General features: G+C 45.7%; 1 protein-coding gene across 4 annotated transcripts in view; it reads right to left on the bottom strand.

Annotated features, from left to right (window-relative positions):
* LCP2 (lymphocyte cytosolic protein 2) overlaps positions 1-24,239 on the bottom strand; it is an 888,998-nt gene that overhangs the window by 579,943 nt on the left and 284,816 nt on the right. For all 4 annotated transcript variants that reach the window (XM_030211064.1, XM_030211063.1, XM_030211062.1 and 1 more), the window contains exon 4: positions 12,736-12,801. In XM_030211064.1, the coding sequence (XP_030066924.1) occupies positions 12,736-12,801 (66 nt within the window). The remainder of the gene's footprint in view (positions 1-12,735; positions 12,802-24,239) is intronic.

A 24,239-nucleotide genomic window follows, 5' to 3' on the forward strand; every position in this document is an offset into this window, starting at 1 on the left:
CTTTATCTGTGCCTTGCATTTGCTTTGACACTCCTTATGCTGCTTTTTGTTATTTTCAGACGGTTCCTTCTTCCATTTCTGAAGCCGTTTCTTTAGCCCTAATAGCTTCCTTCACCTCACTTTTCAACCAGGCCGGCTGTCTTTTGGAGTTCCGTCTTTCTTTTCTAATTCGCGGAATATGTATGGCCTGGGCCTCCAGGATGGTATTTTGAACAGCGTCCACGCCTGTTGTACAGTTTTTTACTCTCTCAGTTGCCCCCCTAAGTTTTTTTTTAACCGTTCTTCTCATTTTATCATAGTCTCCTTTTTAAAGGTAAATGCTAACATATTTGACTTTCTGTGTACAGTTACTTCAAGGTCAATATCAAAACTGATCATATTATGGTCACTGTTATCAAGCGGGCCCAGTACCATAACGTCCCTCACCAGATCATGCGCTCCACTAAGGACCAAGTCTAGAATTTTCCTTCTCTCGTCGGCTCCTGCACCAGTTGCTCCATAAAGCTGTCCTTGATTTCATCAAAGAATTGTATCTCTGTAGCGTGTCCCGATGTTACATTTACCCAGTCTATATTGGATAATTAAAGTCACCCATTATATCACATTGCCCATTTTGTTCGCAGTCTCTGATTCTTTTATCATTTCTGTGTCTACCTGCTCATCCTGGCGAGGCGGACGGTAGTACACTCCTATCACCGTTTTTTCCCTTTTATACATGGAATTTCAACCCACAATGATTCAAAGGTGTGATTTGTGTCCTGCTGAATTTGTAATCTATCTGAGTCAAGGCTCTCGTTAATATACAATGCAAACCCCTCCACCAGTCCGGTCCACCCTATCACTACGATATACTTTGTACCCCGGTATGACGTGTCCCACTGGTTGATCCCTCCTTCCACCAGGTCTCAGTAATGCCTATTATATCCAATTTTTCGTTTAGTGCAATATATTCCAACTCTCCCATCTTATTTCTTAGACTCCTAGCATTTGCATATAGACATTTCAGGATATGTTTGTTGTTCTTATTTACATGATGCTTAGTACCTGACACTATTGATTTGACATCTTTTGTCTGATTAAAGGCACCTGGTCTACCACGGTCTGTTGTGCAACCTCACTATCCAGAAACCCTATCTTCCCTGTTTGTGAGGTATCTTTGCAAGATACCTTTTCCCGAACCATGCGCTTTTGAGCGACTGTCGGCCTTCCCCCCATTTCTAGTTTAAAAGCTGCTCTATCTCCTTTTTAAATGCCGACGCCAGCAGCCTGGTCCCACCCTGGTTAAGGTGGATATGTCTCCAAATGCTGCCCGGGAGGGAAAGGTTAGGACAGCTGTTGTAGTTGGTGATTCGATCATTAGGCATATAGATAGCTGGGTGGCTGGTGGACGTGAGGATCGCCTAGTGACTTGCCTGCCTGGTGCAAAGGTGGCGGACGTCACGCGTCACCTAGATAGGATTTTTGATAGTGCTGGGGAGGAGTCAGCTGTCTTGGTACATGTGGGTACCAATGACATAGGAAAATGTGGGAGAGAGGTTCTGGAAAACAAATTTAGGCTCTTAGGTAGAAAGCTCAAATCCAGATCCTCTAGGGTAGCATTTTCTGAAATGCTACCCATTCCACGCGCAGGGCCCAAGAGACAGGCAGAACTCCGGAGTCTCAATGCGTCGATGAAACGATGGTAAGGGAGGAGGGTTTTAGATTTGTTAGGAACTGGGCAACATTCTGGGGAAGGGGGAGCCTATTCCAAAAGGATGGGCTTCACCTTAACCATGGTGGGACCAGGCTGCTGGTATCGGCATTTAAAAAGGAGATAGAGCAGCTTTTAAACTAGAAATGGGGGGAAGGTCGACAGTCGCTCTAAAGCGCCTGGTTCGGGATAAGGTATCTTTGAAAGATATCACCAAAACAGGGAAGACAGGGTATCCTGATAGTGAGGTTGCAAATAGACTGTATTGGATCAGGTGTCCCCAAATAAAAATAAAAATCAGACCAAAAGATTGCAAATTAGTACTGTCAAGTACTAAGCATGATGTAAATAGGAGCAACAAACACAGTTTGAAATGTCTATATGCAAATGCCAGTAGCCTAAGAAATAAGATGGGAGAGTTAGAATATAGTGCACTAAATGAAAAAATTAGATATAATAGGCAATCTCTGAGACCTGGTGGAAGGAGGATAACCAGTGGAACACTGTCATACCGGGGTGCAAATTATATCGTAGTGATAGGGTAGATCAAATTGGTGGAGGGGTAGCATTGTATATTAACGAGAGCCTTGAATCAAATAGATTGAAAATTCTGCAGGAAACAAAAACACTTCTTGGAATCACTGTGGATTGAATTCCATGTGTAAAAGGGAAAAGGATAATGATAGGAGTGTACTACCGTCCGCCTGGCCAGGATGAACAGACGGATGCAGAAATGTTAAAGGAAATTAGGGACGCATAAAACTGGGCAACACAATAATAATGGGTAATAGTGGAGCGCATGATCTGGTGCGGGAGGTAATGGTGCTGGGGCCACTTGATAACAGTGATCATAATATGATCGGATTGATATTAGCTTTGAGAGTAAGTATACATAGGAAATCAAATACGTTAGCATTAACTTTAAAAAAGGAGACTATGATAAAATGAGAAGAACGGTGAAAAGAAAACTTAGAGGAGCGACTGCGAGGGTCAAAAATTTACATCAGGTGTGGATGCTGTTCAAAAACACCATCCTGGAAGCCCAGGCCAAATATATTCCGCGTATTAAAAAAAGAGGATGAAAGACCAAACAACAGCCGGCGTGGTTAAATAGTGAGGTGAAGTTGAAAATCAACTTAGAAAAAATAATCTGAGATTTCTTAATTTTCCTGTTTCAACTTTTATCTCCCCGATGGAACTCTTAAAGAAATATTTTCATGATATCCTGGGGTTTACAAAAGACAATTTTCCACCGGTTGCGAAAGCATATTATATAAAAAGAAATGTGAGAACAAATGTTCAAATGCTTAGAGAAGATTTAAATGTTACCGAAATTCTAGAGACATCAGTGGAATCTGAAAGAGTAACTCTGCTTGTTTCTTTTGTTTTTGAATTAGACAAAATCAATGTTTTGAAATTATATTTTCAACATATGAAAGAAGTTTTCATGGGTGCTATGATAAATATATTTCCAGATTTGTCTAAAGAAACCCAAATGAGAAGGAAGGAGCTCTTGGTGTTTAAACCAAGAGTGGTAGCCCTAGGGGCAACCTTCTTTGTTAAATTTCCTAGTAAATGTTTGATAAGTTATGAAATAATAATTTCCTATTCACCGACCCCAAGAAACTTCAAGACTTTGTAATAAGTAAAGAAAGGATGAGAAAACCCCCCGGTAGAAGCTAACCAGAATAATGCTGCTGTCTGATTGTATTGTTGGTATGCTCTCGTGCTCTAATAATAGAATGTAATTGCTGAATTTATTTTATTTCATCTTGGATCCATATGTTGTGGTCAAAAAGTTTTTGTAGAATTCCTGGCGACTAGCTATATTTTTTTTCTTTTCTATATGTTAAAATTCAGATATTTCTGATAACTAATTCATGTTTGAATGTTATAAGAAAATTAATAAAGAAATTAAATAATAATAAATAGTGAGGTGAAGAAAGCTATTAGAGCTAAAAGAAAATCCTTCAGAAAATGGAAGAAGGAACTGACTGAAAATAATAAGAAATGGCATAAGGAATTCCAAGTCAAATACAATGCGCTGATAAGGAAAGCTAAGAGGGACTTCGAAAAAAAGATTGCGTTGGAGGCAAAAACACATAGTAAATTCTTTTTTAGGTATATCAAATGCAGCAAGCCGGCAAAAGAATCGGTTGGGCTGCTAGATGACCGAGGAGTAAAAGGGGCGATCATGGAAGACAAAGCTGAAGCGAGATTTAAATGAATTATTTTGCTTCGGTCTTCACCGAGGAAGATTGGGTGGGGATACCAGTGCCGGAAATGGTATTCAAAGTTGACGAGTCAGAGAAACTTAATGAATTCTCTGTAACCTGGAGGATGTAATGGGGGCAGTTCAGCAAACTGAAGAGTAGCAAATCTCCTGGACCGGATGGTATTCATCCCAGAGTACTGATAGAACTGAAAAATGAGCTTGCGGAGGGCTATAGTTAGAAATATGTAATTTATCCTTAAAATCGAGCGTGGTACCGGAAGATTGGAGGGGTGGCCAATGTAACCTCCGATTTTTAAACAAAGGGTTCCAGAGGAGATCCAGGAAATTATAGCCGGTGAGTCTGACGGCGGTGCGAGGCAAAATGTTAGAGACTATTATTAAGAACAAAATTACAGAGCATATTCAAAGCATGGATTAATGAGACAAAGTCACATGGATTAATGAAGTGAAATCTTGCCTCACCAATCTACTACATTTCTTTGAAAGGGTGAACAAACATGTGGATAAGGGTAGCCAGTTGTTATTGTGTATCTGGATTTTCAGAAGGCAGTTGACAAAGTACCTCATGAAAAGACTCCTGAGGAAATTGGAGAGTCATGGGATAGGAGGTAGTGTTCTATTGTGGCATTAAAACTGGTTAAAGATAGAAAACAGAGAGTAGGTTTAAATGGTCAGTAGTCCTCAATAGAGAAGGGTAGTTAGTGGGGTTCCCCAAGGCTCTGGCTGGGACCCCCTGCTTTTGAACATATTTAGAATGACCTAGAGTTGGACTAACTAGTGAGGTAATTAAATTTGCTGATGACACAAAGTTATTCAAAGTTGTTAAATCGCGGGAGGATTGAGAAAAATTACAAGAGGACCTTACGAGACTGGGAAACTGGGCATCTAAATGGCAGATGACGTGAGCAAGTGCAAAAGTGATGCTGTGGGAAAAAGGAACCAGAATTATAGCTACGTCAGGCAAGGTTCCACGTTAGGAGTCACGGAACAAGAAAGGGATCTAGGTGTCGCCGTTGATGATACGTTGAAACCTTCTGCTCAGTGTGCTGCTGCAGCTAAGAAAGCAAATAGAATGTTAGGTATTATTAGGAAAGGAATGGGAAACAAAAATGAGGATATTATAATGCCTTTGCATCACTCCATAGTGCGACCGCACCTCGAATATTGTGTTCAATTCTGTTCACCGCATCTCAAAAAAGATATAGTGGAATTAGAAAAGGTGCAGAGAAGGGCAACGAAAATGATAAAGGGGATGGGACGACTTCCCTATGAGGAAAGGCTAAAGTGGCTAGGGCTCTTCAGCTTGGAGAAAAGGCAGCTGAGGGGAGATATGGTACAGGTCTATAAAATAATGAGTGGAGTTGAATGGGTAGATGTGAAGCGTCTGTTTACGCTTTCCAAAAATACCAGGACTAGGGGGGTTGCGATGAAGCTACAATGTAGTAAATTTAAAATGAATCGGAGAAAGTTTTCTTCACTCAACGTGTAATTAAACTCTGGAATTCGTTGCCAGAGAATGTGGTAAAGGTGGTTAGCTTAGCGGAATTTAAAAAAGGTTTGGACGGCTTCCTAAAGGAAAAGTCCATAGACCGTTATTAAATGGACTTGGGGAAAATCCACTATTTCTGGGATAAGCAGTATTTATTTATTTATTGCATTTGTATCCCACATTTTCCCACCTTTTTGCGGGCTCAGTGTGGCTTACAATACGATATGAATGATGGAAATACAATTTGTTACAACTTGGTTATGGATTACATTGTGAAGAGTTATACAAGACAATCAAAGTGTTGTTAAGGAATATAAACACTGGAACCAGACCTTGAAACACTAGAAGTATAAAATGTTTTGTACATTTTTGGGATCTTGCCGGGTATTTGTGACCTGGATTGGCACTGTTGGAAACAGGATGCTGGGCTCGATGGACCTTTGGTCTTTCCCAGTATGGCAATACTTATGTACTTATGTACTTATGTTTATTCTAGGGGTGACTTTCTGAAATCCCCTGTTTCCTTTTGTCACCTCCACACTCTAGTTTATTTATTTTTGTTACATTTGTACCCCGCACTTTCCCACTAATGGCAGGCTCAATGCGGCTTACATGGAGCAATGGAGGGTTAAGTGACTTGCCCAGAGTCACAAGGAGCTGCCTGTGCCGGGAATCGAACTCATTAGTTTAAATGTCTAGAAACATACTGTCTGAATTTCTCCCCAAAGATCCTTTTTCCCATTACAGAAAGATGTAGCCCATCATTACAGTATAGCCTGTTATTTTTCCACGTATTAATTTTTAATTTAATTTTTTTTTTAATTTTTTTGTTACATTTGTACCCCACGCTTTCCCACTCATGGCAGGCTCAATGCGGCTTACATGGGGCAATGGAGGGTTAAGTGACTTGCCCAGAGTCACAAGGAGCTGCCTGTGCCTGAAGTGGGAATCAAACTCAGTTCCTCAGTTCCCCAGGACCATTCTCCTATGTATCTAAAACCTTCTTCTTTACACTAAGACTGAAGCCACTTATTGAATTCCTCTGTTTTGCATAGTCTTTCCTCTTCCCTCCCCAACGTAGGAATTACTTCAGAAAAAGCCACAGTCCGAACCAAAGATTTCAGTCCCTCCCCAAACTTCTGGAATGCTCTCTGTGCTGTAAACTTGCTATTTGTCCCAGGTGAATTACAACATCAGCGTTAGAAGCCTCGCTCTCTTCTCAGATACTTTTAGTATTTGGTCTGTACATCTTGTAGCTGAAGATCCTGGAAGACATTTCACTACGTTGGAACCCCTGAACTGTGCTCCTAAGTTAATGCCTCTGATAATGGAGTCTCCGAGCAGTAATAATTTTCTGCATTTCACAATTCTGTCATTAGTTGGGGCATGTTTCTGGGGTTGTGCTATTTTCATTGCCTCTGGTTCTACCACAGTACTTCTTTTTTCGCTATCATAATGATGCAACGCTGCAAAAGAATTTGACAGGGGCAAAGCTTGGAAGGGCGAGTGTTTCTGTGTCACAGATCTTAATCTACCAGAGCCTACTGTGACCCATTTATTCCTCTGATGTTTCATTCTCTGAGGCAGTGGTGGTGGTGGTAAATTAGCTGGGAAATGAGTAATCCTGGACGCTTCTTTAATTGTAGTTAATTCCTTCTTGAGTTTGTTGATCTTTTCTTTCAAGGCTGATATTTGGAGACAGATAGGACAAGCTCTAAGGTTCCAGATAGTTTGCCTTAGGATTAAAGCAGAACATATATTGCACTGAATTAAGGTCATAATGATGTGATTCACAAGTGTGAAAAGGTGAACTATGAGAGGGAATAACAAGAATTAGGATTGACCAATTGTAATGAAGATACTTGTCCCTTGATTGCCATATATAAAGGGAGTTTACCTATGGGTGGGTGGGACTTGGACACAGGTAACCTCAGTTACCAATCAAACCAAGTCTGAAAATGCCCAGCGCAGCTCTCAGCTCACAAGGTAAACTTAGGTTCTACTACTCAGCTCAAAACAAAATTGCCCCTCCTCCAGAGCTATGAGTCACCAAAAATTGATTGAATTAAGTCTCTGGCAGTGCAGATTCAATACACAATTCTAATGAAAACAGACACCAGATTCAATGTCACCAGTGTATATTCCTTCCTATGCTAGGCCTGTTACTAAGGTCTACACCTGACATTGCTCTGTTTGGTTCTCACATGTTAGCCTAATAACTCAGCATCTTTGTAACAATCAGTGCTTTCTCAGGAGCTGAGAACAGACACTTCAAAGATGAACATTTAGCTGGAGCTGAGTATGCCTTTCATATAATGTGGATATAACCTTGGGAGCTGCTGAGAGATTGAGGATACATTGAGCCTAATGTTTCAGTCTTGGGGTGAGAGGACACAAGGGTATTGTTATATGTATTTTTTGCTCTGTGACTATAGACATGCAGAACTGATAGCTGATTAGCCAATGGCCACCGAGTGTCAATGTGCAAACACGTTGGGAGAGACTGATAGAATACAGGAACAATCCATATATGGAACAGGCTACTTTCTGCTCTGCTGCTTCTAGTTTATGGGAAATCACATGATTTGGGGGAAATGAAACTTACAACAGTATATATGTAATGGCTGGGACAGTGTTAGCTGAGCAGTCTTTGTTATTCAGTTTTGGCGTCTGGCTTTGCTGTCTGACAACCTGCTCCAGAGAGAATAATTACTTAGTGAGATACCAATAAAGATGTTACTAGTTGCGCCTGTATCTAAGCCTATTAGTCTCTCTTATTTTTTCAGCCCATGAGGCTGAAGTGTTCCCCCCTCCCAAGGGACAAGGGACAGGGGAAATAAAACACACCAGATTAAGTCACATGTTTAAAACACTTGGCATAGGTTAAAACACAGTTCCAATGACAACACCTTTAAGACAATTCTAGCATAAAAAGATAAATCACTAGCACAGATAGTCAAAACACAATTCTCTAAAATCCCTTAAGATAATTCCAGCATAAAAATATAAAATCACAAGTAATGTAATTACGAGTAATATAGTTATTACTCATTCTTCCTTTGCCACAGATACCTCTCATTTCCTGGTCCGATCATTCCATGGTGACCTTCTCCTTTACTAATTAAGAAGCCAGTTCCCCTATCGATTCTATCCACCCATCCTAGCCAGAAAACTCCAGCCCTTGACAGATAAAAAATGAAGTCACAGACTGTGATCAATGATGGAAAAGATAATGGAAAGTATTGACCTACAATCGTTGTAGTCCAAGTTAGTTGATCTACTGTTGTAATCAACTTAACATGAGGTTTATTTTACTTTACTTTACACTGGACTTATATCCCGCAAACACAATAAATTCAGTATGAGAATATTAAAATTATACTTTTAAAATATTTCTTAAATAAAAAAAGTCAAGCAACTTCCTAAAAATGTAAATAGTTACTCATCATACATAATTCTGATGGTATCGAATTCCAAAATGATACTGGCTGATAGGATATAGAAGTAGACAAAAAAAGAGCTGTTTTGCAGAACTGCCAAGTTACCCATTCCAGGAGGGAGACTTTTTGGCCGGTCCTAGATTTCTGTCAAGTTCATCCTGGTGCATTATGGAACCTGCAGCACTGATTTCAATGGCTAGAATCATGGACTACAATTACTACACTGCTTTGGGATGCAAGTTTAAAATCAGGACTGGACAAAAAGTCTCCCTCCTGGAATGGGTAACTTGACAGTTCTGCAAAATCTCTTAAACCTAACCTTATGTACTGAAGGGAAGTGTAATAAGAGTTGTCTCTGTAAGCGATCTGATTTATTAACCATTTTCACAGGATAATATGGAGCCTCACCATGCAACATCCTAAAGACAATAGTCCCTAATTTAAACTGCACCCGTGCCACTACCGGTAATTGCTTTCAATAATTTAGCAGTTACTATGCAGTAAACCCTATGTGATGGGATGTATAGGACACTGCGCTTCACCCTTAAATAGAAGTCCCTCTCGAATGAGCCTGGACCACCTTAAGAGAGCAGATCCCACCCTGGGAGGAAGTAACCTGGGAAGGGCAGAGCCTAAACCAGGAAGTATATAAGACAGGGCTTAACAGAGGTTAAGGAGGCCCAGGGATTGAAGAGTGGAATCTTCAGCATTTGACACCGAAGCTACAGTTCCATAATCGCAACTTGGCTGAGGTAAGCCAATTGTTATTGCTAGCCTGAACCCTGTAAAGTTGCATTGAGGACAGGCTGGAGCCAGATCTGAATCTCGGCAGAGAACTATTAGGCTGCGTTTGGGGCGTGGCCACCCCAGCAGTCACAGACTGTGTTGGCCTACCGCCAGGGGCTTTCTACCACTGAATGTACTAGATTGCAGAAGTCTTCTTTCTTATATCTCAGGCCCTGTGAAAGGAACAGACCCGAGGAGTCCTTTGAATAAATACTTATTTTTGGTTTCACTCTTTGTCTGGTTGTGTTATTTATCAGCCCATTCCCCAACCCTCGATCAGGGTCTCACACTGGTACAATCCACAGTACTCACCCACGCTGACTACTGCAACAGCATCTTCATTGGTTGCAAAGCTCAAATCCTGAACAAACCGCCCAAAACACAGCAGCCAGACTCATTTTTGGTAAATCACGATTTGAAAGTGCAACACCACTCCATGAAAAACTCCACTGGCTCCCTATCAAAGAGCGAATAAACTTCAAAGTCCACACACTGATCCACAAGATCCTCCATGGAGAATCTCCAAGTTACATGACCAATCTAATCGATCTGCCAGCCAGGAACGGGTCCAAATATTCTCGTACATATCTCAATCTTCACCTTCCCAACTGCAAAGGTCTCAAATACAAAACCTACTACGCATCCAACTTCTCCGTAATAGGCAGCCAACTCTGGAATGCCATACCAAGATACATCCGAACAACCAACGAACATCTATCATTCTGAAAGCTGTTGAAAACATACCTCTTCAAACAAGCCTACCCAAACGACCCAACTTAATTCACAAACCTAATCCACACCACTAACACTACTATAATTCATTCCTTCCCCTCACATCTCTCCCTCCTACCCTTCTCTATACAATTGTGTTATCTATGTGTAACTTTGTACCCATTCATTATGTTACTTCTGGGATACTTTGTACTCATACACTGTGTTATCTCTATTATACATTGTACACACAAATTGTAAGCTGCACTGAATCTGCTATCGAGCGGGAAAGAGCGGGGTATAAATGCTACAAATAAATTTTAAAAAATAAATAAATATTTGCTTTGCTCTGTGTGAGAGGGTAGGTGAAAGGGGATCCGGGAAGGCACACAGAAGGGGGGTGCAGGCAGCCGGGGAACCCCAATGGGGCAGACTTCATGTGCACAACACCCACATTCAGAAAGCTGTGCTACCGGAGGCAGAGAGGTTGACCGGGTTAAGGAAGAAGAGGAGGAACTACCAGCCCCAGAATCCCTCTCTTCCCCACCCGGCTGTGCAAGAGTTAGGGGAGGAGATGGAAGATTGGGAAATGGTCTCTGAGGAAGGTGATGAGGGCCAGCTGGAGAGGTTGGGGGCAGGGGACGTTGAAGAGGAGGATAAAATGGAGGTTACTGAAGGACTAGAGGGGGAACAGATGGAGATTGGAGCTCTGGCTCAAACCCGAAAAGCTGCTGTAAGAGGGTGGCTAGCTGTGCCTTGGAGACACTGGTGGAAGACCAGAGGAGAGAGACTGAGGCGCTGGGGGAGATCTCTACTAAAGAGGAAACAGGTGCAGCCCCTGGGAGAGAAAGAGGGCTGGGCACAATTGAAACCCCAGTCTGAACCAGGTGGGACCAAAGCTGTGTAGCTGTGCTGTAAGAAGACTGTGTCTGTTAAAACCCTGAATGAGACTTTGGCAGCAAACCTTAACAACCTGGGAGTAAGGTGTTTTCCTTTTGTGTCTATGCTGAATGGAAGCAAGAAAATAAAGTTTTTTTTCCTATAAATATTTTGCCTTGATTGAGCCTCTGTGGAAACAATGGAGAGAGTAGGAAGTCCTGCAAGCTCTCAGGGGGTCTGGCGCTGAGTTCCCAGAACAGGCCAAGGTGTTGTGGAGCGAGGCACTTACTGTGTGCTAATGCAGTGTTAATTCGGGACTAATTACTGCCTCCTAAATATGAGGCTCTACATACTTCTGCGACCACCAGTAGCGGGTGTCTCATTTTAATATGAATGTTAATGCATGACCTGCAATAGAAAATACTGGGCAGGCCCCCTAATAGTTGCCACGATAAAATAATAGCTGCCGTTGGGTAAAGTCTCATGTTAAGTCACAATGACGGCAGATTTTACTGTGGCTTAGTAAATGGTCACACAAATTAAGCCAATCACTAGTTTATCACTTTTGTTTGTATTGTATACGAAATAGAGACCTGCAAGGGAGCGGGGTTTGTGGGAATCCTGCAGTAATTCCCTTCAGGGTTACGGGACTCCCTTGGGGCTAAAGGAAGCAGTGGAACTATACCACTGTGGAACTATACCAGCCTCGCTCAAACTTCACTTGCCACTACCAGGGTCCTCACTGGTCGGCTGGGGGAGATCAAAACAAATAGCAACAACAAAAAACACTTACTTGAAGCCCCTTGCTTGCTATTCCCCATACAGGGTTTGCTGCTTACTCCCTCCTGCAGTGCACAGTTTGACTCTGCAGCATCGCCTTCCTCAGTGCAACAAATCAGCCCGAGCCCTGCTTTCACCCACCCACCAAAAGTGGGGGAGAGAGAGAGGGTTTCCACTCTGAGTCTACCATTCCCAAAATGCATGTGCAAGAGGGAAGCCACAATAAGAAGACACTTTCAGCCGAGGAGGTCCGAGAAAAAAAAGGAGTTTAGAGGTTTTTGCAGTGAGGCACCAAGATCAAAGTACTACTACTACTTATCATTTCTAAAGCGCTACTAGACATACGCAGCGCTGTACACTTGAACATGAAGAGACTATCCCTGCTCGACAGAGCTTACAATCTAATTAGGACAGACAAACAGGACAAACAAGAGATAAGGGAATATTAAAGTGAGGATGATAAATAAGGGTTCTGAACAAGTGAATAAGGGTTAGGAGTTAAAAGCAAGTTCAGTGTTGGTACAGATAAAGAATTTCTATGACCCGAAACCTGTGGGCCACTTTATCTCTAATCTGTAATAAGGGGACGGGTTAGATTTTTGTGCCAGTACTACTCTCTAATGTGAAAACAGTTGAGCTTGTATAATTACTGAGGAGGTGGTTGGATTTTTCATTAAAGCAATATACAAAGGAACATTGTGAGGGCAGTGGAATTTTTACTCACTTTCTGCAAAACAAGCTTCTTCGTTCATCCTTCTTGTTTATCTCTTGGCAGAGTTTGCTTAGAAGTCTGGAAAAGAAAGAAATGCTTGGCTTAGAACAGCTTAATTTTGATTTTCAGTACTGTGACTGTGTTCCTTCTTTATATGAATGAATATCTTTTTTTTTTTTTTTTGTTCAATCATTTTTATTAATTTTGAAATAACAAAAAGAAAGGAAATTAAGTACCAGAGACTTAATAATAGTTTTAACAAGTTTGATTATGTACACTGACTTGTAGAAGAATTATAGACAGTGTTTACATCAACTCTAGGATCCCTGATTCTGTTTCATTACAGGTATTGTATATCTATAGGAATAAGCATATTACTAAATGTTAGAGGTGGAGATAAGAAATTATACATATATATGTAATTAGTACCCATTTATATTTGCATAGATTATAATAATTAATATTAACTGGATGAGTAATTGAGTATAGGAAACCAGGTTTTATTGAATGATAAAAGGGAGCCGCATTTCTCTGCAGCAGCTTTTTCATATTTAGCGTAAAGACATACTGTATTCCACCACATATCATAAGATAACTTCGTAAAATCCTTCCAATTTTGACATATCAGTTTTAAAGCAACTTGAATCAATATACGTAATAATTTGGCTATTTGAGGTTGTATTACCGTGTTTAAACCAAATTCTCCCGTGATTATGATTTTGTATGTTAGAGAGATCTTAAAATCTAGAATATGGGAAATAGTGTCCTCTATACGAGACCAATACTCATCCAGTATAGGACAATGGTAAATTAAGTGGTCTAAAGTACCTACATGGTTGTTACAAGACCAGCATCTATTTGAGACTTCTTTAGATATTTTGGAAAGTTTGTAAGGTGTCCACATAGCTCTATGCAAGATGTAGAATGATGATTGGGTAAGAGCAGATGATTTTGAGGATTTATATAGTAATGTCCAGATTTTTTCCCATTGTTCTGCAGTTATTTGAGAATTGAGTTCTTTGTTCCAAATGTTTTGTAAGGCTGAAGGAGAGTGAGAAGAGTGCTCTTGGAAGATTTTGTACCATTTAGATGCCGTTTTCTTCCCATTAGACAACTGATGACATAATGTTAGACAACTTGGAGTTTCGTCCTTTAATGAGTTAATATCGAAGTTTGCAGAAATGCAGTGTTTTAGTTGTAGCCATTGAAAGTAGCAGTGATTATGTAAATTATACTTTGCCTGTAGTGTAGAAAAAGGTAGCCACTTGTGATTATCCAATAGTTGATGTAGAAACCATATTTTTGCTTCAATCCATTTAGGCCAAGCAAAACACATTCCATTAATTTTTAGTTTTGGATTATTCCAAAGTTGTATCTTAGTGGTCGAATGGATAGAGATTTTAACACATGAGTCCAATGTGTTGAAAGATGATTGAGAAGCGAATATGATGGGATTATAATCCTAATTGTGTACTGAAGACCATGGTAAGAGAGGTGTTGGGGTTGCTTTAAAGATCTTTGCTTCCCATTTTATCTTTCAGTATAGCTTGATCAAAGGTTGAAATAGTTCTAGGTGAATATTCCCTACCCTGACCTGCTGAAACATTTCACATTTTAAATCATCTGGAATCTATCTAATTTGAAAATAGATAAAACTTCAAAGCCTTTCTAAACATATGATGATCTGTAGTCCAGATTTGAGTTTCTTTCATTTTTGCCTGTCTTCCTCTTTCTGAGTCATCATCCTGCTTATTTTCGAAGGAGAAGGGCGCCCATCTTCCGACAGAAATTGGGAGATGTGCGTCCTTCTCCTAAGGTCGCCCAAATCGGCATAATTGAAAGCTGATTTTGGGCATCCTCAACTGCTTACCGTCGTGGGGACGACCAAAGTTCAAAGGGGCGTGTCGGCAGTATGCAGAAAGCAGGATGGGGCCTGGTTAACAGATGGGCGTCCTCAGCCGATAATGGAAAAAAGAAGGGCGTCCCTGACAAGCATTTGGCCAACTTCACTTGGTCCATTTTTTTTCACGACCAAGCATCAAAAAGGTGCCTGAACTAACCAGATGACCACTGGAAGGAATCGGGGATGACCTCCCCTGACTTCCCCAGTGGTCACTAGCCACCTCCCACCCTGAAAAAACAACTTCAAAAACTTTTGTCTTTTTTTTAGAGTATGTCCTTCGCTATGCCTCTGTCCCTGTGACGGCAGTTGAGGATGTCCAAAATGTGGATGTTTCTGTGAGAAGAACATCCATGCCTTTGCTATGCCTCTGACACCCTTTTATTTATTTATTTGGATTTTTGGTTCACAAGTCGTAGCAGTGGGATTTGAATTGGCCACCTTTGGATTGCAAGACCAGTGCTCTAAACACTAGGCCATGCCACCACTCCTTCACTTCACTCCACTCCAATCCCTTGAAATTTGGCCATCCCTGGGGGTGGGGAGGCAGTATGCAGGTCCCTGGCGGGGGGGGGGGGGGGGAGGTATGTGTGTGTCAGCGGAGGCATAACGGAGGCGTGGACGTCCTTCTTTCAAACATTTTGGACATCCTCAACTGCCCCCCACAGGGATGGCCAAATTTCAAGGGAGTGGAGTAGAGTGGAGGAGTGGCCTAGTGGTTAGAGCACTAGTCTTGCAATCTAGAGATGGCTGGTTCAAATCCCACTGCTGCTACTTGTGATCCAAAATCCAAATAAATAAAGGGGGTGTCGGAGGCATAGCAGGCATGGATGTCTTTCTCACAAACATCCACATTTTGGACATCCTCAACTGCCGTCACAGGGAAGGAAGTCCTCAACTGCCTTCGCTTCCCCTCCTTAGGAAGGAAATCGTGTACAAATGAGCTAACACCGAGCAGCTCATTTGCATGCAATCTCCTTCATGCATGCCCGTTCCTTTCCGGATCAGTAAGGGAAGGGCTTTTTCCATTCAGTTAGTGGGACCAGTGCACTACAAATGCTGGCTCCTCCCATGACCAAATGGCTTGGATTTGGTCGTTTCTGAGATGGGCGTCCTCGCTTTCCATTATCGCGGAAAACCGGGGACGACCATCTCTAAGGTCAACCTAAATTTCATGATTTGGACATCCCCGACCATATTTTCGAAACGAAAGATGAACATCCATCTTGTTTCGATAATACGGGTTGCCCCACCCCTTTACAGAGCCGTCCTTAGAGATGGGCGCCCCCGTTCGATTATCCCCCTCTATGTAACCTAAGAAGGCTAACCTTCTTTCCCTTGTCTTTTCAGCTACTACATTTGAGAACCAGAGCGGCCTTCTTTTCCTCTTTTATGTAATGTTCTAACATAAAGGTTAGTTGCTTTTAAGATAGCTCCTTTCAGTTTTGCCCACTGCTGTTCTACTTCCTTCAGCTGCTCCCATCCAACTAACTGTTCCCCCATCTTGGCAAAGTTAGTTTTTTTGAAATCTAGGACCTTCAATCTTGAGTAAGTCCTTTCCTCCTTTGTTTTAATATTGAACCACACTATTCGGTGATCTCCCACTGTAACATCTCCCGTTTATAAGCGCCAGGTCTAGAATAGCTCCATTCCATGTTGGTTCCATTATCCACTGCTGAAACAACTCTTCCTGTAGAGAATCCAAGATCCCTTTTCTTCTAGTTGACCGCGCAGCAGTTGATGTCCAGCACATTAAAATCACCTGTCAGTAGTACTTCCCCTTTCCTAGCTATCTTGTGGATGTCTTCAATTAAGTCTGTGTCCATTTCTTCTGACTGTGAAGGTGACCTGTATATTACACCAATGTAAATACAATTTCCTTTCCCTTTTATCGGTTTGACCCACAGTGCTTCTTCCTTACCCCATATGCAGTGGCATAGGAAGGGGGGGGGGGGCGGTGGGGCACACCGCTGGGGGGGTGTCGGCTCCGCAGGTTCCCTGCTCTCTCTGCCCCGGAACAAGTTACTTCCTGTTCCAGGGCAGAGAGAGCAGGGAACCAGCGGAGCCAACGCAGCTCCCAGCGACGTGCACCCGGGGCAGACTGGCCCTCCTGCCCGCCCCCTTTCCTACTCTAGTGCTAAGAATGCGCTCCGTGGGGGGTGCGCGCTGTGCTGCACCAGGGGGGGTGCGCAGCGGCGAACCTCCCCGGGTGTCAGCTGCCCTCGCTATGGCACTGCCCATCCTGCTTATAATCGAACGAGACAAACGCCCAAGTTCCGACCTAAATCGGGAGATGGACATTAATCTCACAAAAACGAGTAAATCCATATAATCGAAAGCAATGTTTCAGTGCGTCCGTGTCGCTCGTACGTGGACGTAAAAACGTCCAAATAAGAGGCGTGTCGGGGGCGTGTTAGGGGCGGTGATACGACGTGGACGGGTACAACGTATAACGAATAGCGAAATGGCTCTGGTTGAGCGGGAAGATGGGCGTAATATGATGGACCCGAAATAAAAGCGACCAGAGCAAGGGGGAAAGCGTCTTTAGACCCATTAGCGATTGTGTGTAGTTGGAGAGTGGCGATATTGTTGGTGGAAGAGCTGAAGTGGTGGTTGCAGAGAGAAAGCCGAGCGTGTTGAGTACCTGTGACGGTCGTCTGTGTGCCCTGCCTCTTTTTGTGTCTTACCCTTTGACCGTTCCTTACTCCTACTCCTTTGCTCCATCGCCCCCTTCCCCTCCCCCTATCTCTCCCCATTCACTCTTCCCACGTGTATACTCTATTCCCTGACCTCCGTTTGTCTCTGTGTTCCTGTACTGTTTGGCGAGTGAGTGGCCAGAGGGCGTGGTGGCTGGAAGTGAAAGATCTGTGTGTGTTGCTGTTTGTTTGACTACTAGTCCTAATACTTGCACTGGTGGTGGGGATATGGATGCACTTAATGCACTTGTGGCATGCATGCTACACAAAGAGGCCACCCACCACAGGAGGTATTCACGGCCCCGAGTGTTTAGGCCCCGCACCACCTTCCTACAACTCACTGACCAGCAGTGTCTAACAAGGTTCAGGTTTGATAGGGCCACCATTCGTCAGCTGTGTGAGCAGCTGACACCCCTCCTTCAGCCCCAGACACGTAGGAATAACCCCATCCCTGCCCACCTCAAAATCACTTCCGCTCTCTCTGTCCTGGCCACTGGCAGTTTTCAATCCGTATTAGCTGCTAACACAGGCCTCACCCAGGCTTCTATTTCACACTGTCTCACCCAGTTCCTGGATGCCTTCATAACTCACACCTCACACTACATCACTTTCCCCACCACCCCCCAGGCCCTGCACAACAACATGGCCGCCTTCTATGCTGTTGCTAGATTCCCCTCGGTCATCGGTGTGATAGACTGCACACACGTAGCCCTCAGACCCCCCCGGGCACACGAAGCCACCTACAGAAATAGGAAGGCATTTCATTCTATGAACATGCAAGTTGTATGTGATGCCCAGGGGGAGATATTAGACGTGTGTGCCAGGTACCCCGGCTCCAGCCACGATGCCTACATCCTACAGCACTCGGGCATCTTCCGCAGGTTCGAGTGAGGGGAGTTCATTGGTGGATGGCTACTAGGTAAGTGCAACATGCATGTACCACCCATACTATACCTCCTCCACTGGGCAACCCTCCGCCCTGGCTTTCTCCACCACAACCCACTATCCAAATCCCCCCGCCCCCCCCTGTACCTGCTCCAAGCGATACACACTCATCTATCTCATTCTGCTTTTCTGCAAAGGTGACCGAGGCTACCCGCAGAGGACATGGCTCATGACCCCCCTGATCCACCCACAACCAGGGCCAGAAGAAACCTACAACAGGAAACATCGCAGCACCCGGGGGATCATTGAGCGCACCTTTGGTTTATTGAAAAACCGCTTCCGCTGTCTGGACCGGTCTGGAGGAGAGCTGCTCTACAGTCCAGAAAAGGTGGCCAAGATCTTTGTGGCGTACTGCATGTTACACAATTTGGCCCAGCGCAGAGGACAGCCTCTCCCAGAGGAGCCACAGCCACCACCAGAAGAGGCCCCAGATGAGCTGGAAGAGGAGCCCCCTCCACCCCCAGCCCACAGAGCAGAGCTCAATGCCTACCAGCTTGGCGTAAGAGCAAGACAAAGACTCATTGAAACAAGTTTTAGGTGAAAGTAAGTGAACATTTATTTTTTACATTCAGTGCATATGTGTGTGTTCAACCCCACCACCACCACCACCACCACCACCACCCCCCTCCCACACCCACCCCCCTCCCACCAACCCTCACCCTACAGCATGTCCCATCATTTTCCCCTTCCCCCGTCCCCTCCTACCCCTCCCACGCCCTTCCTTTGCAGCTGGTGCTGCACGGGAAGTCTCTTCACCCTTTTCTGAGCTGCTGCTCCCAGTGTCCTCCTCCTCCCTATCCCCACGGCAGCCTGCGGCTTTGGCTGCACCGTGGAAATCGGGCCACCTTCTTGGTTCTAGTGGTCTGGCCACAGGACCCAGAATGGGAGCAGATTTGGTGGGTGCTGCAGGAGTGGGTGCGGAGGCTGAGGATCGCAATGCCCACCTCTTAGCTGGTGGTTGCTGGTGGTCAGTGGAGGAGGATGTTGATGGCAGGGGCTGCTCCAGCAGCACGGGGGCTGGAGTAGGCGCGGTGCCCTGAGGGCGCAGGTGTTGGATGCTCTGCTCCAGCCGTCTCAGTTGCTGGAGCACCTCCTGGTGGCCTTCACGTTGCGCCTGGAGGAGTTCCTGGTGTGCTCGCTGCTGTGCCTCCAGTGCTTGGCGCTGCAGCTCCAGTTTCTGCTGCCGGTACTCCTCCAAGCGCACGTTGTGGCGGAGTAGTTCCGTGGCCAGCCGCAGGAGTTGCCTCCTTTGGCCGGATGGCCTCTGGCGGGGAGCTGGGCCCTCCTCCTCCTCAACAAAGTCCTCCGGTGCTGGAGGTGCGGCCTCTGCTGGTGCAGGTGGTGGTGGTGGTGGTGGCAGAGGCTGGACAGCTGGTGCAGGTGGTGGTGGTGGTGGTGGCAGAGGCTGGACAGCTGGTGGTGGTAGAGGCTGGACAGCTGGTGCAGGTGGTGGTGGACGCAGAGGATGCACAGCTGGTGCAGGTGGTGGAGGCTGGACTGCTGGTGCTGCAGGCTGTGGAGGTTGAGGCTGAGGCTGGACTGCTGGTGTAGGGCGTTGGCCTTGCAGGCCACTAGGGCCAGCCTCCTCTGAGTCATCACCTGTATAGCACAAGAGTGAGGAATAGTGTTGGTGCAAATAACCCACTTTTGTCTTTCAGCATTCATATACATTGGTATGTCCCCCAACCTGATGACCCAGCAAAGAGATGGTGAGGAGGAATGGAATTGACACGGGTACGAAAGAGAGAGCCCCGCAGGCAGCTGGGTAGAGGTGGTGGATGAGCAGCCAAGAGAAGGACACCACTCACAACGTTGTGCTCAAGCTGTTAGTTGTATAATTGTTAAAATGAACAACATTGCAGCATGTGTTGTGTTACTACTGACTTGCTAAACTGCATAGAACTGCTTTATGACCCCCATTACAGGCTCCTTCAGTTGAATGCATGTGGCCCACACTCAGTAGAGCACAGAGGTCACAGGAGGAACTAGGCACAGTTTGGTAATGGGAAAATAGGAGGGAGTAGTAGGGAAGGACGGCCCCCAAAGTTCTGCCACAGTAGTAACCTACACACACCCATAGGAGCCAACTGGAAAGTAGTATTGGGGGTGCTAAGCCCAGTGACCAACACTCCTCCCTGCACAGCTACATGATCTTTCCTCAATATTGGGGGTGCTCACACACACACACAGCACCCACCCTGTCTGCTTGCTCCTATAACACACATGACCACTACCACTACTCAAATAGAGCTTACAATTAATTCAATAAATATGGGCACACAGGACAAGTAAGAGGAAACCCAATGACAACAGTAGGGATAGGGAGTAAGGGTAGAGAGCTAGTGAGTAGGGGTTACCAGGTCACAACAGCATCATAAAGGTGGCCTGTTAATATACATAAAGACAGCCAGAGATACTCCCCCCCCCACCTACCTCCCTCCTCCTGCCCCCCACTCCTCACCTCCCTCCCCCTGACCCCAACTTCTATAACACAAGTGTACTGCAGCACAACAGATACCCCAACTGCATAATGAAACACCTACCTGAGTCCTCAGCCTGGCCCGAGGTGTCCAGGGAGCCAATCCCGTGGATGCCCTCCTGGGGTAGGAGGGAGTACACCATCAGCTCCATGGGTGTAAGGTTGGCAGTGTCATTGCCTGGGGGATTGGCCCCCGCCTTCCTCCGAACATCCCTCCTCAGCTTCCGCCACTTCCTCTTGCAGTCCTCCACGTCTCTCCCAGCATGGAAGACAGCATTCAGGCTGTCCCGTACTGCCTCCCATTCGCGCTGCTTTAATGTTGCTGCCAGCCTCTGCCCTGTAGGAGCAAACAGACTCCGGTGCCGCTGTACTATTTCTTGCACCAGGAGCTCCACCTCTGCTTCGACAAAATTACCCTTCCGGGTCGGCGGCATGCGTGGTGGCATTGTACCAATGGGGTTTTCGAAAATACGGAGTGGGCGTTTATATAGGCGCCAAGAACGCCCATTGAGACGGGGGAATAGGCGTTTCTGATATGGGCGTTTCTTTTTCAATTATACACATAATTGCTAAGCGTGCCCAGCTCAGATAGCGATTAGGAACACATGGTTTCGATTATGAGTAGTTAAGTATGGGCGTCTCCACCTGCCTTCCCTTTCTTCATTGCCATTTTACCTGCCATTTCCTGCACTTAGACCTTGCCCGTTGTTCGTAATAATCATTTACAGGGTTTTACCCTCACTTATATGAAGGTATGTGTTTAGCAATGTATGCTTGGGTACACCTGTGTATTTAGAGGGGGGGGGGGGATTATTGTTGGCCCTCAGCCACCACGCCTTCCGTTTCCTGTCTTCCACATCCCCTGATGCTCCCTTCCTTTCTCCCATTCTCTCTGCCTGGTTGTAGCAGGCAGTGTGTGGGGGCCAAGAATTTAGTACAGTCGGCCCAAATCAAGCACCCCTCGGTAAGGGTCATTTCAATCAGGGAGATGTGCAGCTAATGTTCCAGAAGATAAAAGGCGCACTACACAGTCTTGAAACAGACGTTCATGGTAAGCTCTCATTTGTCTGCCACCTCTTCTCTTTGTGCTCATAGTCAAGGAGTGTGCATTCACTGTATGTATGTAGTCTGGAGTCAGATGTTAGGTAGCTCTCTTTTCACCATGTTCCTGTGCACTGTACTGTGGGGTTGGCAGGTCCTCAGTGGTGTGGGCCAGCTGTTGGAGGTGCTGTATTGGTTCCCGGTAGCTTCCATCTTCCTTGTTTATGTGGTGTACCCCAGTCCCCATTTATGAAGTGGCCACCCATTCTCAAGGTCCATAGGCGGGGGAGGGGAGAATGATTAATGCAATGGATGTATATAGCACATTATGGAACACCTTCCTAAATTGCTCCATAGGTAGTAGGGTAGGGAACATGCACATTACATTGTTTTTAATCGGTAGCCTGGACAAAAAATGATCGAGGTGGCTACAGGTAGTGCCACTGAGGCCTATGACATGGTGGTGAGGGAGAGGGGTGTGTGTACAGGTACCAACCCAAAGTAACTGGTGGTGGCTAAAGCCTGGTGGCTGCTGTGGCCTAGTGGTTAGAGCACCAGCCTTATAATCATAAGGTTGCTGGTTCAAATCCCACCTAAGGCAAGTCACTTCAGGCACAAAGTTTGACACAAACCCAGAATACTTGAATGTAACACACCTTGATCGACTACTGGAGAAAGTGTGATCACACCTGCAAATAATGAGCACCATTTTTATTTGTGCCCTTCCCTAACACAAGTATTACATTGCAACTGTGATGAAGTAACCATCCATCTATTGGGTTTCCCATTGTTTCCCTTTTGCTCCTCAGCATTATATACCATAGCTGATGTATTCAATGTGAAAATATGAGCCAGCTGTTTGTAGGTCCTTCTTGGGCCCCCCCCCCCCCCCCCACCAATGTGGCTTGTGGGTAAGGATATGTGTCCATCAGACAGCAAACACTGTGTATGTGGTACCTGGAGTTATGTGGAAGTGTGTACCTGGCAGATCACACGTGGTACACTATTAATCTCTTATTGATGGCACTCTGTATTGTGGGTCAGTATGGTGGAGGGGAGGGAGGAAGGGAGAGAGAGATGCTGGCTGGCCATTTTTATTAATGGACACAAATATCCATCCAGCCTCCCCGGCCCAACCCCCCTGCACATATGGCCATGCAGGTTGGAATGAACAGGTGGCGTTCTGTATGGCCAACATTCTCAGACATACATCACCTTCTCATTCACACAGCACATTTAATGCTATGCATATTGCTGCCTCCTTCCTCTCAACTCAACAGCACCATTTGGTGATATGTAATGCACAAGGGAGACAAACACACACACACACCCTGATAGTTATATTGTAACAGAAACATTTATTTCCCCCCACCCCCACCCCTACAAAATAAGCCCCAACAATGCCCTCCTCCCCCCCACAACTCCCCACACACCCCAACAATTCCCTCCCCCACCCCCCACAGAACCCCCAACATTTTCCTCCCCCCACACACACAACCCCAACAATTCCCTCCCCCACCCCCCACAGAACCCCCAACATTTCCCTCCCCCCACACACACAATCCCAACAATTCCCTCCCCCACCCCCCACAGAACCCCCAACATTTCCCTCCCCCCACACACACAACCCCAACAATTCCCTCCCCCACCCCCCACAGAACCCCCAACATTTCCCTCCCCCCACACACACAACCCCAACATTTCCCTCCCCCACCCACTCCCCACTACCCCAACAGGCCTCCCCTATTTAAATTAAGGGCGGCCACGCCCTCTTAGCAAGGCTCTCTGTAGCAGGGCAATGAGCAGCCCCAGCAGTACCCTTAGTGGGCCCTGGAGCTGCTCATTGCCCTGTCGTAGGGCTCTCACCTCCTGCAGCAGCTGGTGCTGGCCAACTATAAGCTGCTGCTGGCCATCTACCAGCTGCTGCAGGAGGCGCACCACAGTGGCAGGGCCAAAGGCTGGAGGTGGGCCAGGGGACACGGAAGATGGCCCAGGGGATGGAGGTGGGCCAGGGGACACGGAAGCTGGCCCAGGGGATGGAGGTGGGCCAGGGGACACTGAAGCTGGCCCAGGGGATGGAGGTGGGCCAGGCGATGGCGCTGCCTGAGGGGAGGGAGAGGCCTCATACGGAGCTGCAGGTGGGGAGGGGTCCTCATGATTGTCCTCATCCTCCTCATCTATGATGAGGACTCCCTCCTCCGAGTCCTCCGAGTCCTCCTGGTGGGCCGCCTCCTGGCCTGGCTGCTGCTCCTCCTCCTCCTCCTCCTCATCCAGGTGCCCCTTCTCCTGCTCCTGCTCCTCCTGCTCCTCCTCCTCCTCCTGCTCCTCCTGGAGGTGGTGGCCCTCCTCATCCTGGCGCTCAGCTTCCTGCTGGTGGAGCCCTGTGTATGTAAAAGGAGTGTGATTGAGATCAGTGCATACACCATGGCTTGCATAGTGCAGTAGCTGGGTGGCG

This window comes from Microcaecilia unicolor, chromosome 8 (assembly GCF_901765095.1).
Source record: "Microcaecilia unicolor chromosome 8, aMicUni1.1, whole genome shotgun sequence".
Lineage (NCBI taxonomy): Eukaryota > Metazoa > Chordata > Amphibia > Gymnophiona > Siphonopidae > Microcaecilia > Microcaecilia unicolor.